This window comes from Rhinopithecus roxellana, chromosome 17 (assembly GCF_007565055.1).
Source record: "Rhinopithecus roxellana isolate Shanxi Qingling chromosome 17, ASM756505v1, whole genome shotgun sequence".
Lineage (NCBI taxonomy): Eukaryota > Metazoa > Chordata > Mammalia > Primates > Cercopithecidae > Rhinopithecus > Rhinopithecus roxellana.
In genome coordinates, this window is record NC_044565.1 from 104,335,663 (window position 1) to 104,354,872 (window position 19,210).

Sequence of the window (19,210 nt, forward strand, 5' to 3'; positions counted from 1 at the left end):
CATACACAATTCCAAAAAGTTCAAAATTGAACAAAATAAGATAGTGATACATACATATGCGGTAAAGCTACAAAGAAAACCAAGGCAAGGTGATAATAAAAAATTCGGAAAATAATTATTAAAAACTTGTCATTAACGTTTAGGGAATTGAAATGTTTCTATTTTCCAAATTAATACTCCTGATGATAGTATCAGGTCTATTTCCTGATCTTGGCCCCTTTCGCAGCTCCCAGTGACATCAAGTTATTGTATTTTTCAAGGACTGAACCATCTGACAATTTGTATGTGCTGCGTAATATATGTATCCTCAGTAGGGGATAACTTTCAAGGCTAGCGCCTGGAGACGCTCTGACAGTAGACGCATTGAATGAATAAATGCGCTTTGGCACACGTTGGTACAGCACTTCTCATTTTAGTCCGAATTCTTCTCATGGCTTCCGTTCAGTCGCCGCCCAACCCCCCCTGCTCCATCTCGCAGGCTCTAAACTCCACGTAGTTTTCTCCTAGACTCTGCACTGGGCCAACAGAGTGGGAGAAAGGTGGAAGGTCTGGACTGGGACAAAAGCGCTTCCCAGGCGCCCAAGCATGTGAAGAGAATGACTTGCGCGCAAAAGGGCCGGTCAGCCCCACCACCACCAGGAACGCGCGCCACTGACGGTAAAGCGGCAGATTAACCAGATCCGATAGCTACCGCCCACCCCGGTGACGTCACGACCTCGTCGAACTCCTGATTGGAGGAGCTGCGTTTGGTCAATTCTCGCGATGACTCTCCCAGGTTACCCCGCCCTCCCTCTCTTCGCCCTGACCCGGTAGTCGACCGCGGACCGCGTTGCGAGTCTCGGAGACGCCGTAGAAGGAGACCTGCTTCCGGGACTTGACCAGGGGCTTTCGACTCTTCTCAGACGCCGACGGGCACGAGGTTTGGCTCCCAGGTGTCTTGCCTGCCAGACCCGCGGTAGCGCGTGACTTTGCGCTCGGCTCGGCCAGTTTTGCTAGGGCCGTCTGGCAAGCCACACCAATTCCCAATTTTTGGTATCGCCAGGATTCGGCGGCTGTGAAACTGATTTCCGGTCGCTAAGGTCTCCATGGAGACAGCACTTTAACCCCTTTCTGCCAGTGTCATTTCTCAACTCCACGTGGTTCAGAAATCGCCCAGAGAATGTTTGTGGGAGTCAGCCAGGAAGGTGTAGAGTGAAGCAGCGTTCTAGAGGGAAGCAGTAAGTGGGACTTAGGAGGAGTGTAATTTATTGGGCACCTTCTGGCCTTGCGGTAGACACGGGATTTACCCCCTTGGGGACCCCGGTTCTTCAGGACACACGTTTAGGCAGGCATAATTACCGAATCTGCTTTTGTATAGCCCTCAGAATGGCAAGAGCAAATCCTCCTGCAAACTTGCTTACCTTTCACCAGAGAATAGTCTCCCTAGTTACGTTCCCCAATCTCTTCTGGCTTTGTACAGTGGTTACTTTCTTAGGAAGCGTGCCTCAATTCCGCTAGATCTGACTGTCCCTTTACAAATTACTCTGTTGTCGACACTTTCCTAGCTGCGTCCATTTTTGGTTAAGTGGTTGCTCACCTGCCATTACTGTATTGATTTCTTACTTCCCAAACAGAACATAGGTTCTTAAGATGTAGAATGTCAGTTAGATGTAGAATGGATTTTAGATACCAGGTAGTCCACCTTCCTGCCCTTAAAGACATATATCTCTTCTAGAACATCTCTGACAAATGTTTGTTAATTTGTTTTTTCGTCAAGTATTTGTTAAACACCTACTATGTGCCAGGCACTGGTTTAGGAATTGAGGCCTGAAACATGAACAAAACAGATTAGAGTTGCTGCCTTCATTCAATTTGCTACTAGGGGAGACAGACAATATACAAATGTACACGTTAGGGTAATTTCTGGTACTAGTAACTGCTATGAAGAAAATTAACAGAAATGGTGTCTACGTGTGTTGGATTGGTGAGATTTTAGATAGAGTGGTCATGGAAGGCTTTTAGAAGGTAATATTGCAGCAGAAACATGAATGGTGAGGAGTCAGTCTTGCAAGAACATTAAGGGGCAGAGATACTGGGAAGTGTAAAGCCTCTTAGGTGGGAATAAAAGCATCAGGAAGTACAAAGCTCTTGAGATGGTGAAGAGGAGATTGGTTTGAGATGAAGAGTGGAGGAAGGCAGGGCCAGATTATTTAGGGCCTTGAAGGGCAAAATCTCAAGTTTTTATTATTTATTTATTTATTTATGTATTTATTTATTTTTTGAGATGGAGTTTTGCTCTTGTCGCCAGGCTGGAGTGCAGTGGCACTATCTCGGCTCACTGCAACTTTTGCCTCAGGGGTTCAAGTGATTCTCCTGCCTCAGCCTCCGGAATAGCTGGGGTTATAGGCGCCCACCACCACACCCGGCTAATTTTTGTATTTTTTTTTTGGTGCAGACGGGGTTTCACCATGTTGGCCAGGCTGGTCTTGAACTCCTGACTTTAGGAGATCCACCCTCCTTGGCCTCCCAAAGTGCTGGGATTACAGGCACAAGCCCCCATGCCCAGCCTCAAGTTTGAATTTTATTCTAAGTGTATTTAGAAACCCTTGGAAAGTTTTAAGGAAGAGAGTAATTCAATTTGATGAGAGTTTTTTTTTGTTTAAAGAGATTGCTTTGATGACTGTAAACAGAATGGGCTCTTTGGAGGTAAGTGTAGAAGTTAGGAGACCAGTTAGGGGGCTGTTTCAGGAGTCCAAGACAAAATATTCAGTCATCTTCTCTTCGAATATTCCTGGTGTTGGGAAATTCTTTGTTTAAAAGGTAGCCCAGTCCTTAGTGGGACCATAGAGCTTTTCCTTTGTATTGATCTGGAATCTGTCTCCCTGTAGCTTGTACTAACTTTTACTAATAGCAAGACAGTAAGTTTATAGTAGACAAATAAATCTACTCCCTTTTTCTCCAAAACAGTCTAGTAGCTGTTTTAAGGCTCTTGTCCTGTTGACTTTTCTCCAGGCCAAACACCTTTGGTTAACTGAGCTGTTCTCTGAAGGTGGTGCTCTCTAGGTCCTTCAGAAATCAGCTACATTGTTTGTTATGGCTCCTTAAAGTATGGCCGCCAGCGCTGCACCTAATGCTCTATACATGTCACCTGACCTGTTTGGATAAAATCATGCGCTCTGATAGGCTGACTTCTGTGGTTTTTGGCTGTCATCTTGTGCTGTTGAGCTGTTTCAAACTACTTTTTGCCTCCTCAGCCTCTATTTCTTTTTCCCCTAAACTAAATGCAGCCCTTTACATTTATTTCTATTTCATCTTGGTAAATTTTGTGTTGCTCATTATTCCAGTTTATTGACCTGTTTTTATTCCTGATTGCATCATTCAACGTGTCCTTCCAGATTAGTTTATTTTATACATGTAGTACATTATATCCTCTAATATTTTCATCATAAATACTGCTAAAAATGCTAACTGCATCAAGAAAAGAGCCCTATGACATTTCGCTACCAACTTCTTTCCAGATGGCATGGTACTATTAGTGTGTAGTCGTGTAGTCTTTGAGTTGAGTTGTTTAGCCTATTATGAACCCATTGATTTGTTAAGTATCAATAAAAGCAAACTCAAGAGAATAGTATTTAAAAAACTTTTTTTTTTTCATTTTTGCAGAAATCAGTACATGGTGGTACCTCCTGTTAGTCTAACAAGTCACTGAGGTTAGTTTGAAGTACTTTATTTTTGGGAAAACTATGCTAGGTTTTTTTGGTGTGTGTGTTCTCTAAAAGAAAAGTTTGCTATATTTTAAAATACAAAGACTGAATCATAGTAGGTAAAATAACTTTAGTCAGTAATAAACTTGAGCTTAAAACATTTTTCTTCTTGACATCAGAAATTCTTAGACAGTGATTCTTATTCTGGGGCACTTTTGCCCCCCAGGGGACACTTGGCAATGTTTGGAGACATATTTTGCTTGTCACAACTTGGGAGGGAGGAGGGTGCCACTGGCATCTAACGGGTAGAGATGGGGATGCATGAAACATAATGCATAGGATGATACTGTTCACAAAGAATGAACCCAGCCAAAAATTGATAGTGCTGAGGTTGAGAAACATTACATTAATGCCTTAAAGTCTTCTTTCTTGCAGTGACTACTGTTAATTCTATTTAAAATGGGTGTAAAGAAGAAGAAAGAAATGCAAGTTGCTGTGTTGACCATTTGCTGTCAGGACCTTGAAACTTTGAAATGTAGGTGACTTCTGGTTTCCCTTATATATTTTTTTCTAGTTTGCAAGCAGAGTATTTTAATCACTGGGACCCCTAGCATATAATATTCAAATTCTTTATATTTTTCCTTATGTTTTGGATGTAAAAATTTTCTTAAAATTCTGTCTTCAGACTATGTTCCACCTATTGCTTTGGTTTATAATTAAAAAATTTTGTAGAATGCACAACAAAGGCAAAGTTTTATTTAACTTACTGTTAAATCATTGAAAACAATTTTTTTGTATATGTTATATAGCTTTTGCTGATGTGGAAGGGAAAAATCTAGCTTCTTTGCTGTTACGTTGTGTACAACTCACGGATGGAGTGTCGCAAATCCATTATGTTAAACAGGTAAGTCTGAATTGATATTCATGAATGCGTTTTTAAGAGTATCATGCTATTAAGAATTTTAAAAAATCACTGACAGTTTTTGGCCCCTAATTATTGCATATCAGTTTATCATTAACAAATAGGTATTTTTTTTTCTTTTCTGTTTATTGTATAATATCCTCGTATTCAAAGCAGCAATAGAAGCCATATTCAGGCTTCTATCATAATTGAGCTGTAAATAGATAAGGTAGAAGATAATTGTGCATATCTCTTTTGTGGAGATAAGTTTTAAAATATATGAATCTTCAAAACTTTTTAGCAGGCACATTTAAAAGTTAATTTAAAATATAAATATTATACTTATTAGTATTTCAGTGTTAGGATTTACCATTTGAGCACACATAGTTTTTTTTTTTGGAAAGTAAGTAAATTTGTTACTGGTTTTTATATCGTGCCACAGCTGTTCTTTACCGTAAGCCGTTAACAGGTCTGTAATTCTCTGTGGAAGTGGGTCTGGAGGGTAAAGAGAGAGTTGGGGACATGAGTTTAAAAAGTTAATAAATAGTGAAATAGGTGTTTAAGTCAGTATCCTTGACAGTGGAGTATGGAAAACATTTCACATTATAATTGACACTTTATTTTATTTATTTTTTTGAGACAGGGTTTATTTATTTTTTTGAGACAGGGTCTCTCTCTCTTACCCAGGCGGGAGTGCACTGGTGCAATCTTGGCTCAACCACAGCCTCAACCTCCTGGGCTCAAGCGATCCTCCTGCCTCAGCCCCCTGAGTAGCTGAGTAGCTGGGACTACAGGCATGCACCACCATGCCTGGCCAATTTTTGTATTTTTTTTGTAGAGACAGGGTTTCTCCGTGTTGCCCAAGCTGGTCTCGAACTCTCCTGGGCTCAAGTGATCTGTCCACCTCAGCCTCTGAAAGTGTTAGGATTACAGGGGTGAGCCACTGTGCCCAGCAATTGAGACTTTAAAGAGTATCTGGAACCATGTTACTTTGCTATACTTGATATGAGAAAAATTACTTCAATGTTTTGTATTATAGATTGTGCCTCTGCTGGAGAAAGTAGATAAAAATGGCGTGTGTGATCCCACTATTCAAAGTTGTTTGGATATTTTAGCAGGCATTTATCTTTCATTGAGTCTAAAGAATCCCTTGAAGAAAGTATTGGCAAGGTAAGAAAAAAAGGAAGGGAAATCGGGTGTTAAAAAGTGTTGAATTTGACCGAAAGTAACTAAAGTTCCTTCCTTGGTTTGATAAAACTGAACTGATACAGATCACAAAAAGTTCATTCATACGGTTTCTTCTCTGTTTTCGCTGATTAATTACAACTTTTTAAAAATATAAAAAGCCTACTTAGGTCACAGACTTAATAAACAGGCTGTGGGCTGTAGTTTTCTAACTCCTCCCTCAATCCATTTACATTTATTGATTATGTTTAAATGTCATCTTGCTGTTTTTTCCTCTTTTTGTCCTGTCTGTTCTTGGTTTAAATATATATTTGCACAGATAACACAGGAATATAGGCTTGGTGTAAAAATTTCAAGCTATATAGAAGTATATGAAACAATAGGTAAGGCTTCCATTTCATTGTTTAGGACTTATCTTTTCTTAGTAAAGATTGTCACTTACCATTTTGGTATTTATCTTTCTAGACCTTTTCTTTGAGGTCTGCATATGTGTGTTACATTCTACTTTTTTTTATGTATCTGTAAACGAGATTATATTCTACATAATGTTCTGTAGCTTGTTTTTTCACTAAAGAATGTCTTAGAGATATTTCCATGTCATATAATCCTTTTAAAAAAAAATTGTAGTAAAAGACGTAACGTAAAACCTCAGTCTTAACCTTTTTTTTTAAATGAATTCTTTTTTTAAAATTTTAATTTTTATTTCCATAGGTTTTTGGGGAACAGGTGGTATTTGGTTACATGAGTAAGTGGTGATTTCTGAGATTTTGGTGCACACGTCACCTGAGCGGTGTATACTGTACCCAACAATTTGTAGTCTTTTTATTTCTCACCCCCTTCCCACCCTTTCCCCTGAGTCCCCAGAGTCTGTTGTATCATTCTTATGGCTTTGCATCCTCATAGATTAGCTCCCACTTATGAGTGAGAACATACGATGTTTGAGTCTTAATGATTTTTAATTGTATATAGTTCACTATTGTTAAGTATATTCACATTGCAGTGCAGTGATCTCTAGAACCTTGTCATCTGCAAAGCTCTGAAACTCTGTACTCATTAAGTAACAACTCCCCATTTCCCGCCCAGGCTTTGGCAGCCACTTTCCATTCAGGAATTTGATGACTTTAGATACCTCATATTAGTGTAATATTTGTATTTGTGTTTTTGTGACTGACTTATTTCACTTAACGTAATGTCCTTAAGGTTCATCCCTGCTATAGCATATGACAGGATTTTCTTCTCTTGAAAGACTTAATATTCTGTTGTGTGTATATACTGCGTTTTGTTCATCCATTCATCTTTCAGTGGACCTTTGGGTTGCTTCCACTGCTTGGCTGTTGTGCATAATGCTGTTGTGAACATGGGTGTGCAAATATTTCTTTGAGATCCTGCTTTCAGTTCTTTGGATATATACCCGGAAGTGGGATTGCTGGATCATATGGTCATACTATTTTTAATTTTTTGAGCAACTGTCATACTGTTTTCAATATGCAGCATTTTACATTCCTGCCAACAGTCCTTACTTTTTCAGCTATAAATATTCTGTAATATGAATATACCAAAATTTAAATGTACCATATATATGACATATACGTATCTATGTATGGTACATATTACATGATTTATATTACATGTTTTAAAGTAATCACTTCCCCATTGCAGTGATACTCTTATGTGTATAATTATATATGTGTATTTCTCTGAGATAAATTCCAAGAAGTGGAATTTCTGGACCAAAAATTAGGCCTGTTGAAATTCTTGTTAAATTGTACTCCCCCAGACTACCAATTGAGTTAGAATGCTTATTTCTTCTTCATGTATTTCCAACATTGGATAATATGAATCTTTAAATCTTTTAAAATCTAATGAGTGAAAATGCTATCATTATAATTTATGTATCCCAGATTACTAGTGTGATTGAACATTTTTTAATGTGTGGAGTTTGAGTGACTTTTTTTTTTATTACATATCCTTTGTACATTTTCTTGTTAGAATGTTTTCTTGATTTATAAGACTTCTGTATAGATGATATGCCAAATACATTCCTTTGTTACTTGTCTTTAAACTCTCTCATGGTGTCTTGTCTTTACAAAAGTTAAAATTTTATTTTGGTTATCAACTCAGCTAATTTTTGTGTGTGTAGATTTCTGAGTTTTATACCTTACTATATATGCTTTCTGTAATACAAGATTATTTACAATATTATTTGCAGGCCTTATACTATTTTTTTTTTTTGCTCAACGGTTACGTCCATCTGGAATTAAGGTTTGAATGTAGTGTGAGGTAGGGATCCAATTTAGTTTTCTTTTTTATATGGGGAACCACTTATCCAAACGGTTGAAAAGTCCATCTTTGCCCACATATTTGGAACACCACCTTACTGTGTTATATGTTCACATATATACATGGGTTTAATTTCTGATTTGGGTCCATTTGTTCATACACCAACACCACACTTTTATTTACTATAATTTGATAATGTGTTTTAATTATGTATCAATGTTAAGTCATCCCTCTAGTGACTTTTCTTATTCTGAATATTCCTATTTTTGAATTCTTTTCTTCCAGAAAATCTTTGAACTGTCCAGTTATATTTAGAACAAAGCCTATCAGTTTTGATTTATATTAATTGAGGCAAAATTGATATGTTTAATTTATTCATTTGATAAATTTTTATTGGCTGCCTACTGTGTTTCAGCACTCCCTCTAGGAATTGGGGGTAGAATGAATGAAACAGTCCAGAATGGAGGTTACATTCTAAGGGGAAGATAGAAAATAGACAAAGTAAATAAGTAACATTTATAGGCTATTAGATGGCATGAGTGCTGTCTAAAAGCGGGGAGGGAGGAAAGGGGACATAAAGGATGGGGTGAGGGTTACAATTTAAAATATTATGGTCACTTCATATAGCTTTGCTCAGACGTGATAAGATAATTGAGATTGACCTGAAAGGAATGAGGCAATGATTGTTGAGTATATTTGAAAGAAGAGTATTTTGGATGGAAGAAACAGCAGGAGCAAAGACTGGTATGTCAGAACAGAGCAAGGCCATGTGGCTAAAGCTAAGTGAACAAGGATCAAGATGAGGTCAGGATTGTGATGGATGCCGTTTTAAAAATCAAGAAAAGAAAAGAAAAAAAAAGATGAGGTCAGGAGCTTATGGTAGTGCCAGATTGTGTAGGGAGGACCTTGTAGGTCACTGCAAACACTTCGTCTAGTACTTTAACCGAGAAGGATATTGTTGGAGGCTTTGGTAAGAGAAGTGACATGGTGTTTTAACAGTGTCACTCTGCCTACTTTGCTGAGAATAATCTGGGATATGGGAGAGAAGCAAGATGGAAGCAGGGAGACCAGATGAGCTGACAGGGAATTCCAGTGATGTTAGTGTGGAGTTGTAATTTTCTGGCTGTATTTTGAAGGTTTAGTTCAGTATTCCCACATTTGTATGATTCTCTTCCCTCCCCACATATTCTGGGGCTATTAGATTGTCAGATTTTTAATATTTGTTTCTTTTTCTAGCTCACTAAATAGCCTACCTGAATTTTTTCTACCTGAGGCTGTACACCGTTTTACTTCTCGTCTTCAGGAAGAATTGAGTACTACTGACTTATACTCTTATAGGAAAGTAATTGACAATATATCTTCCTGTATGGAGAACTTTAACTTGGGTAAGGCAGCACTTTTCTAGTCCTTTTTCTGGCTAACGCCTCTCATCACATCATAGGTTTTAAATGATACTAATTTTGGTCATGAAACTCCTTACCAGTGTTCATTTTTTCCTCTACAGGTAGAGCAGGTGTTAATAATCTGCTTAAAAATGGTAAGTCCTATTATTTTATTTTGTTCCATGAGTTGATGGCTTCTATGAGTCATTTTGGAACTGGCTCTTTTAAGTTTCTTGGCAATAGGTAGAACATTGTAGAGAATTCAGGTACATCATGCCCCTTCTTTTTAAATTTTTGTTTCTATATCATGGTATCATTTTATATAAGTGATATAAAATATTTTATTTTATCGAAGTTGAAGTTCACAGTTTTAAATTCTGGTTTGTCATATTCTTTTGTTTCAGTGCTTCATTTTCTGCGGAAGAGTTTAATTGAAATCCTGGAAGAAAATAGGCAAGTGCTATATGTTGGCATTTGTGTGTACACACTTGCAGTTGTACATTGTCTTTGTACACAGAAAAATTTGAAAGTCTCAGAATGTGATCTTTTCATCCCTCTTCATTAATATTATTACTATTACATTTTTTTGAGACGGGGTCTTGCTGTGTCACCCAGGCTGGAGGGCAGTGGTGTGATCATAGCTCACTGCAGCCTCAACCTCCTGGGCTCAAGTGTTTCTATCACCTCAGCCTCCCGTGTAGCTGAGACTACAGGCATGCACCACAACACCCAGCTAATTTTTGTATTTTTTTGGAGACAGAGTCTCACTATGTTGCCCAGGCTCGTCTTAAACTACTGGACTGAAGTAATCTACCAGCTTTGACCTCCCAAAGTGTTGAGATTACAGGCGTTAGCCACTGTGCCCAGCCCCTTTCTCCATTAATATTAGACCCAATTATTTAAATTTATTTTTTAGAGGTTTGATATTTAATTTTAATAAATACAAAATTTTAATATTTAAACTATATTAAAATATTTAAATTAAAAATTAAAAATTTAATAAATTGTTATGAGAATAAGTGAAAGAGCTCTTTTCCTCACCTGAGTGTGTTCCTTTTTCATAGCATCCTGTTTTTATTTCGTGAGTGAAATATCCTCTGTTATTTCTCTGAGGATGTATTCATGATAGTTTTTTGTTTTTTATCATCTTTACATAGTCTCTGTTTCTTCCAAGTTGCTTGTTTCTGTTTGCTGGTTTTGTTCAGTATATTTCTTATTAGAAGCTTTCCTCAGAAGTCTGGTGATCCTTGGCTGGGCAATTATGTATTTCTTTCTATCTGTCTATCTATCTATCTATAAATTTTTTTTGTGTGTGTGACAGGGTGTCATTCTATTGCCCAGGCTTGAGTGCAGTGGCACGATCTTGGCTCACTGCACCTCTTGCCTCCCCGAGTTCAAGTTATACTCCCACCTCAGTCTCCCAAGTAGCTGAGACTACAGGTGTCTGCCACAATGCTTGGCTAATTTTTTTTTATTTTTAATTTTTTGTAGGAATGAGATCTCACTATAATGCCCAGGCTAGTCTTGAACTCATTGGCTCAAGTGATCCTCCCTCCTTGGCTCCCAAAGTGCTAGGATTATAGGCGTGAGCCACCGTGCCCGGCTAGGGTAGTCATATTTAATAATGGGACACCGAGGATTGATTTGAATGTCTGTGCCTATGGGTGGAGTTGACTGCTGATTTTATTGTAGGCTAGTCTAGCTGGGCTGTTTCTTGGGGGAACTCTTCCTTGGGGAAACCTAAAGATGTCAGTATGTTTAAATCTTTTTGCTTAGATACTGAATTTGCCATGGAAGAATCTTCCAAACCATTGTCTTAATAGTCTGGTTCCTGAGTGAGGGAAGAAGGCTGAGGTCTCAATATTTGACCTGCGTTGTGCATATATTTACCTAATTCTCCTTTTTGTAATATGTTGTTGCCTTATCTGTGTGTGCTATCTTCCTTGCCAGACACCTGTTTTACCTTTTCTAAAGATAAACAGGTTGTTTGCTGGCTCGGAGGTGTTTAGTCTTCCTGTTTTCAATCCTATATTTACCTCCACATCAAGGAGTACATAGTGCCAACAGTTTCTGAGCCATTTGGTACTACAAATCAAATGGCTTCTGGGCTTGTTCCCTGGCTGAGCGTCCACTTTTCTTGATTCTGCTGTCAGTTATCACTCATCCATCTGTTTTGCAGCTTCTGAAATATTATTGTTATTGTCTTGTTGAATATTGGTTGCCTTTAGAATTTATCTTTTTACGTTTTAAATCTTATGGCTGTTGGTTTGAGGAGGTTCTGGGAGAGAGGAGAAATAATACCTGTACATCATCATCTTTCACTCAAGGTAGCCTTTTGCCATAGCAGGAACTCTTTGTCTCTTCTCCTTTTTGGCTCTTCTTTTTATGCTCATTGTGTAAAGGTGGGTTCTGTCCTTTTTATTTTGTTTGTTTGAACTGCTTAATAACGTCCACTTTGGTGTCAGCCACCACCTATATACTCAGGATTCCCGAATTTATTACTCCAAGTTAGATCTCTTTCCTGAGTGGTAGACTGATGAATATCAGTTGACAGTTGACTTGTGGACATCTCAGCTTGGATGTTCTACAGGTACCTCAAGTTCAGTGTGTCCAAAAGAAAGGAAATTTTATTATTTTAAAAAAAGTCATTTCCTGTAGCCCCAGGTAACCTCTAGTCTACTTTCTATCTTTTTGAATTTGCGTATTCTAGGTGATTCTTATGAATCATATAATACTTGTCCTTTTGTGTCAGGCTTATTTCATTTATGTTTCCTTTTTTTTTTTTTTTAATTGAGACAAGTTCTGGCTCTGTCACCCAAGCTGGAGGGCAGGATCGTGGCTCACTGCAACTTCTGCCCCCCAGGCTCAAGCGATCCTTCCACCTCAGCCTCTGGAGTATCTGGGACCACAGACGTCCACCACTATGCCCTGTTTTTATATTTTTGGTAGAAATAGGGTTTCACCATGTTGCCCTGGCTGGTTTCAAACTCCTAAGCTCAAGCAGTGCCCCTGCCCCAGCCCCCCAGAGTGCTGGGATTACAGGTTTGTTTTCAAGGGTCATTACGTTTGTAGCATGTATCAGAATTTCATTCCTTTTTGTGGCCGAATAATATCCCATTGTATGTGTAGACCACATGTTAATCCATCTGTCGATGGACATTTGGTCTGTTTCTACCTTTAGGCTATTGTGAATAATTTTGCTATAAACATTGATGTACAAGTATATCTTTGAATCTCTGCTTTTAGCTCTTTTGAGTATATACATAAGAGTGGAATCATAAGATAATTCTATGTTTAAGTTTTTGAGAAAGTACCAAGTTGTTTTTCCTAACTTTTGCCTTATTAGGATTATTCTGTGTTTTGCTGTGTTGAGAACTGACTGAGAGGGAAGGACAGAAGCTGCAAGAGACCAGTTAGGAGGCTATGGCAGTAACCCAAGGAGAGATGAGAGTGGCTCAGGCCAAGATATAGCAGTGGAGTTGGTCTGATTCTAGATGTATTTTGAAGGTAGAACCAACAGGAATTTCCTATAGATGAAGTGGAGAGGAGGGGTGGCAAGGATGATTACAGTGTTTTTGTAGGATAAAGATGCAGCAGGTACAGCAGATTTGGAGTTGAAGATAAGTTCACTTATTTAGAGATGTCTGTTAGACATCCAAGTAAAAATATCAGTAAGTTAGATATACCAGAAAGGAATTAGACAGAGAGGTCTGGGTTGGAGATAAAAATTTGGGAATTATCAGCACGTAGATTATAATTTAAAGCTGATGAACTAAGAGAGATCAGCAAGGGAGAGAATTAGATGGAGAAAAGAAGAGGAATAAAGACTGAGTCCTGGACTTTCCTAACATAAAAAGATCAGGGAGAAGAGGATGAATTAGTGAAGGTATCTGAGAAGGAGTGCTGGTGAAGTAGGGGAAATTCTGCGAGAGAGCCTGGCATTTTGGAAGTCAGGGAGGGGCCGGACACGGTTTCTCACACCTGTAATCTCAGCACTTTGGAAGGCTGAGGCAGGCGGATCACTTGAGTTCAGGAGCTTGAGACCAGCCTGGCCAACATGGCGAAACCCCTGTCTCTCCTAAAAATATAAAAATTAGCCGGACATGATGGCTTGTTTGTAATCCCAGCTACTTGGGAGGATGAGGCAGTAAAATTGCTTGAACCTGGGAAGCGGAGGATGCAGTGAGCCCAGATTGCACCACTGCACTCCAGCCTGGGCGACAGAGCGAGACTGTGTCTCAAAAAAGAAAAAAAAAGCCAGGGAAGGAAAATATATCAATGTTGAGAGAGTGTTCAGGTTTGTAAGTTATGTCATTCTTTTTTTTTTTTTTTTTTAAGATGGTGTCTTGCTTTGTCACCCAGCTGCAGTGCAGTGGTGCCATCTCGGCTCACTGCAACCTCTGCCTCTGGGGTTCAAGTGATTCTCCTGCCTCAGACCCCTGAGTAGCTGGGATTACAGGCATGTACCACCACACCTGGCTAATTTTTGTATTTTTAGTAGAGACATGGTTTTGCCATGTTGGCCAAGCTGGTCCCAAACTCCAGACCTCAAATGATCTGCCTGCTTCGGCCTCCCAAAGTGCTGGGATTACAGGTGTGAGCCACTTCGCCCAGCCCAAGTTCTGTCATTCATTCTTGATTTCTTATCTTTGCCCTAAAAGAAGTGAAGTTAGTTGTTGGCTGAGAAAAAGGGATATGTTGATAAGTAAAGGGTGTTGAAAGTTTGCAATTAATATCAACGTAATTGGAATGTTTGTACGAATGGAAGAGAGAGGAATACATTATCATAATTTAAAATTGATTTTGGGCCTTTGAGGAATGTGTTTATTTTGCTGGGAGTTAGAAATGTTCACATTTTTGTTTGAATTTCCTTTTGTAATAATGTCTTTTCTTCTTTATAGAAAATGTGCTGGAAATCATATTATTCAAACACAGTTGATGAATGACTTATTGGTAGGCATTAGAGTTTCAATGATGTTAGTACAGAAAGTACAAGATTTCCAGGGAAATCTTTGGAAGGCTTCCAATTCTCCCATATGGCAACATATGTGTGGATTGCTGAGTATTTTTACCAAGTTTTTAAGCGATGGTAAGTGTAACAAATTATATACAAATGATATATAATTGACAGTTAAAATTGAGTGCCAATCAGCTTTTCCTACTAACAGTATGAAAAGTGATACTTAACTGAGATGTGGAATGTATCCTTACTCAGCCTCCCAAAATGTAGGGAGGCCCTGGATTACATGGTTTTATTTTATTTTATTTTATTTTTTTTGAGACCGAATCTCACTCTGCTGCCCAGACTGGAGTGTAGTGGTGTGATGTTGGTTCACTGCAACCTCCGCATTTTGGGTTTCACCTCCCAGGTTCAAGTGATTCCCGTGCCTCAGCTTCTGAGCAGCTGGGATTACAGGAGGGTGCCGCCACAGCTGACAAATTTTTTGCATTTTTAGTAGAGACAGGGTTTTGCCGTGTTGGCCAGGCTCTTCTCAAACTCCTTGCCTCAAGTGATCTGCTCATCTTGGCCTCCCACAGTGCTGGGATTATATGTGTGAGAGCCACTGTGCCCAACCTGAGTGGCTGAGTTCTATTTCTTGCCTTGGAAGATAGGTTCAGGGGTGATCACTTTTAAATAATTTATTAAGCTATAAATTTGTTTTCTGTCACTTTTTTTGGAATCTGTGGTTTATTATTATAATAAGATTAACAAAAAAGTGATCCCTAACACAAGTATTTATATAAAAAGTTGAATTATCCTCTTCACTTCCCATTCTATATGGTAATGTATGTATGAATGTAACTTAATTAAAAACATGCTAATGGGATCTCTTTAGAGCTCTTGTTAGTAAAAAACAATAACTGACTCTGGTTTTGCTAGGCTGATTGGAAAACAATAGCATCTCATTGTTTGTGGGTTTTTTTTTTTTTTTTTTTGTCTGAGATGGGGAGTCTGTCGCTTTTGCCCACACTGGAGTGCAGTGGTGTGATCTTGGCTCACTGCAACCTCTGCCTCCCAGGTTCAAGTGATTCTCCTGTCTCAGCCTCCCGAGTAGCTGGGATTACAGGTGTGCACCACCATGCCTGGCTAATTTTTTTTTGTTTTGTATTTTTAATACAGACGGGGTTTCACCATGTTGGCCAGGCTGGTCTGGAACTCTTGACCTCAGGTGATCTGCCTGCCTTGGCCTCCCAAAGTGCTGGGATTACAGACGTGAGCCACCGTGCCCATCCTCATTGTGTTTTTAACGCTGGTAATGAAACTCTTAGCTATATTTTGTCCAATTAGTATTTCCATTTTTCTTTTTGCCTGGGTTCTCAGGTATTGAAAGGAAAGTAGTTGAAGTTACTTTTATTAAGACGTAACTTACAGAAAACTTTTCAGAGGTTATTAACTTTTTAAAAGAGGACTGTGTTAGTCTAAAAAAGATTCTCTAACTAATGAAATGTAGAGAATACATGATTTTAATATGCTTCAGCCTTGCGTGGTGGCTCATGCCTGTAATCCCAGCACTTTGGGAGGCCAAGGTGGGCTGATCATGAGGTCGGGAGATTGAGACCATTTTGGCCAACGTGGTGAAATCCCGTCTCCACTAAAATACAAAAAAAAAAAACCTTAGCCGGGTGTGATGGCATGCACCTGTAGTCCCAGCTACTCGGGAGGCTGAGGCAGGAGAATCACTTGAACCCGGGAGGCGGAGGTTGCCTTGAGCCAAGATCATGCCACTGCACTGCAGCCTGGTGACAGAACAAGACTCTGTCTCAAAAAAAAAAAAGAAGTAGCTTCTTTTCTGAAAAGTTGATGGCACCTAATCAGTACTATTCTTTTCCAGCATTTTAAAGTTCATAATCAGTAAAGTGTTTAGCTGCAAGTAACTGAAAACCAAACCTCTTTTCTCACATAACAAGTTCAGAGGCAGTTGATCCAGAACTGGTATAGGCAGTGTATGACCTACACATTTTCTGCTTTTCTGCTGTGCCATCTTCAGCAGGTTGGCTTTCACCCACGTTTGTTGCCTTGTGATTGCCATATGACTGCTGTAGCTCCAGATGTGTCTTTATTCAAGGCAGGAAGAAGGAAGGCCAGTTGCATTTTTACTTTTAATCAGGATACTCAAGTGACTGGCTTACATCCAGTTGGCCTGAACCCTCTTATATACCTACCTTTAGTTGCAAAGAAGATTGAAGAAGCAGGTATCCTGCTTTTGGCTGGGCATGTGGCTTCCCCAATCAAAGTCACAGTTTTGTTATCAGGGTTGAAGGGCAGAATGGATATTTAGTACGTAGTTTATGATGTCATACTTCTTTCCCCAGGTTGAACAATTCACCATGTTATTAGAGGCTAATAGAGATAAAACAAAAAGAAGATAACTAGTCGAAACTGGTTGCTATGGGTACAGTGTCAGTGCTAGCAAAGTTTGTAGTTAGCACTTATGTACATTCTTTATACAAGCCCTGAAATCTCTTTTTGAAAAAGTCTATGTCTATGGTGATTGGGATACAGAGGCATTGGTGGAGAGGAAGGGACAGGTGGTGTTGCTGTTAGGGAAGCAGTAATTGCAGAGGAAGAAAGTCTATGTTAGAGGAGAGAGAAAGGAATCACATTTATTGAGCATCTATATGCTGGGCTTAAAAGCCTTTATATTCGTCCAGGCGCGGTGGCTCACGCCTGTAATCCCAACACTTTGGAGGCCGAGGTGGGCGGATCACAAGGTCAAGAGATCGAGACCATCATGGCCAACATGGTGAAACCCTGTCTCTACTAAAAATGCAAAAGTTAGCTGGGTGTGGTGGCACGCATCTGTAATTCTAGCTATTCGGGAGGCTGAGGCAGGAGAATCGCTTGAACCCGGGAGGTAGAGGTTGCCGTGAGCCAAGATCATGCCACTGCACTCCGACCTGGCAACAGAGTGAGACTGCTTCTAAAAAGCCTTTATATTCATTGTTCATCTAAACCTGACACTGTGTCAGTTAAGAGTTATCCCATTTTACAGAAGAGAAAACAGAGTCTGTGGGATTTTAAATAATTTATGTAAGACCTATTCACCCAGGAAGTGGTCAGACTAGAAATTGTAGCCAGGCCTATCTGGCTGCTCAGCATCTGCTCTTTCCACTGTATCAGAATATTCATTATTTAACATAAGCTGTCTTCTTTTTTGCCAAATAGATGATCTATTACAGACTGTACAGAGCACGTCTGGATTAGCTATTATTCTTTTTATTAAGACTATATTTCACCCATCTGAAAAGATTCCTCATTTGGTAAGTGCATCTCCTTTTTAGAATTGTACTTTATTGAGAGTATGTTTAAAAAATATTTTTGGCTTGGTGCAGTGGCTCACACTTATAATCCCAACACTTTGGGAGGCCAAGGCAGGAGGGTCACTTGAGGCCAGGAGTTTGAGATTGACCTGGAGAGTTTAGCTAGACCTGTCTCTACAAAAAATAAAAAAATTCGCTGGATATGGTGGTGCACACCTGTAGTCCCAGCTCTTGAGAGGTTGAGGTGGGGGGATCACTTGAGTCCAGGAGTTTAAGGCTGCAGTGAGATAAGATTGCACCAGCCTGGGCAGCAGAGTGAGACCTCTTGTCTCTTAAAAAAGAAAATTAAAAATATTTTTAAAGAAGTGAATTAAAAGAATTTTTTTTTGCATTGTCTGGTTCCTTCTGATGACCCTTTTCTGTTATAATAAGAGACAATTCCAAAATTTCAGATAAAGCAACAATAACAAAAAGACTAACAGTCACCTGTAAGCCCATCTCACAAAGATAATCACTATAAACATTTTTGATGTATATTCTTTTAGTTTTTTCTAGTGCTGTTTGTTCAGTGTCATCTCTCATTAGTATGTTACAAGATATTTTTAATGTTAAAATTATGCATATTAATGTATAGATACATACACAGTAATAACCTTTCTGATAAATGTGTTTTTTTATTAAGAATAACCCAAATCATGTACTTTAGACAGGAAGCATGCTAGATAGAGTCAATTTTTCAGTAAATTTGCTTCTTATAGAAAGTATAATTTGATAATTTAGGCCCCAATCCTTGTATTTTTTACTAGTAGGTTTCTTTTTTTGCTTGCTATATTATATGGAAACTTATTTTATCTTTTTACCTTACCTTAGAAAAATATATGTGCATTATTTTATGAGATCACACAAAGTAATTATCTTTGGATAAGTTGAAGATGTTTATTTCTCAAATCACCTCTAAAAGCATTTGTTTAAAAAAAAAAAAAACCAAAAAAAGAGTTGTTAAGCTTATCCACCTGCAGGTGGCGATGTGTTGTGCTCTGCCAGTACATTCCAACCAGCAAAATCATTCACGTACTTGATGTAATTTTTTTCCTTTAATACTAATACAATAATAATGACATTTGTGGGTATTTTATCTTTGGGTTTAGTCCTTTTTCCTAGGATTTTTCAGGGAAAGAGATGTTTGGGTTTGTATTTTGAAATATCTCTGAAAAGTTTTAAAAGCTTTACGTGTATTAGCTCTGCTATATTTTTCCAGATTAGCAGTGTGCTTCTTCGTTCAGTGGACTGCACCAGCGTCCCCGAGTGGTTTATGAGCAGCTGCAGAAGCCTCTGTTGTGGTAACGTCTCTGGGTCAGCTGTCTTATTCCTGTGTCAGGGGACACTTGCCATGTTGGACTGGCAGAATGGGAGCATGGGTCGGAGTGGGGAGGCCCTTCTCTTGGATACTGCACATGTTTTGTTCACCTTGAGTTCACAGTGAGTTTTGATGCTATCGTCTCATATTTTGTTTCACT

General features: G+C 38.9%; 1 protein-coding gene across 7 annotated transcripts in view; it reads left to right on the top strand.

Moving 5' to 3' along the window:
- The first annotated feature begins 799 nt into the window (after window positions 1–799).
- THADA (THADA armadillo repeat containing) overlaps window positions 800–19,210 on the top strand; it is a 349,614-nt gene continuing 331,203 nt past the window's right edge. For 3 of the 7 annotated variants that reach the window (XM_030921218.1, XM_030921223.1, XM_030921221.1), the window contains exons 1-11: window positions 800–919; window positions 3,643–3,689; window positions 4,119–4,218; window positions 4,493–4,587; window positions 5,624–5,754; window positions 9,286–9,434; window positions 9,554–9,586; window positions 9,836–9,884; window positions 14,333–14,520; window positions 17,599–17,693; window positions 18,952–19,172. In XM_030921218.1, the coding sequence (XP_030777078.1) occupies window positions 4,143–4,218; window positions 4,493–4,587; window positions 5,624–5,754; window positions 9,286–9,434; window positions 9,554–9,586; window positions 9,836–9,884; window positions 14,333–14,520; window positions 17,599–17,693; window positions 18,952–19,172 (1,037 nt within the window). In that variant the 5' untranslated portion in view covers window positions 800–919; window positions 3,643–3,689; window positions 4,119–4,142. Of the gene's footprint in view, window positions 933–977; window positions 1,218–3,642; window positions 3,690–4,118; window positions 4,219–4,492; window positions 4,588–5,623; window positions 5,755–9,285; window positions 9,435–9,553; window positions 9,587–9,835; window positions 9,885–14,332; window positions 14,521–17,598; window positions 17,694–18,951; window positions 19,173–19,210 lie in introns of those variants that run through there. The other 4 variants (XM_010382585.2, XM_030921222.1, XM_030921220.1 and 1 more) reach the window with 3 other exon arrangements.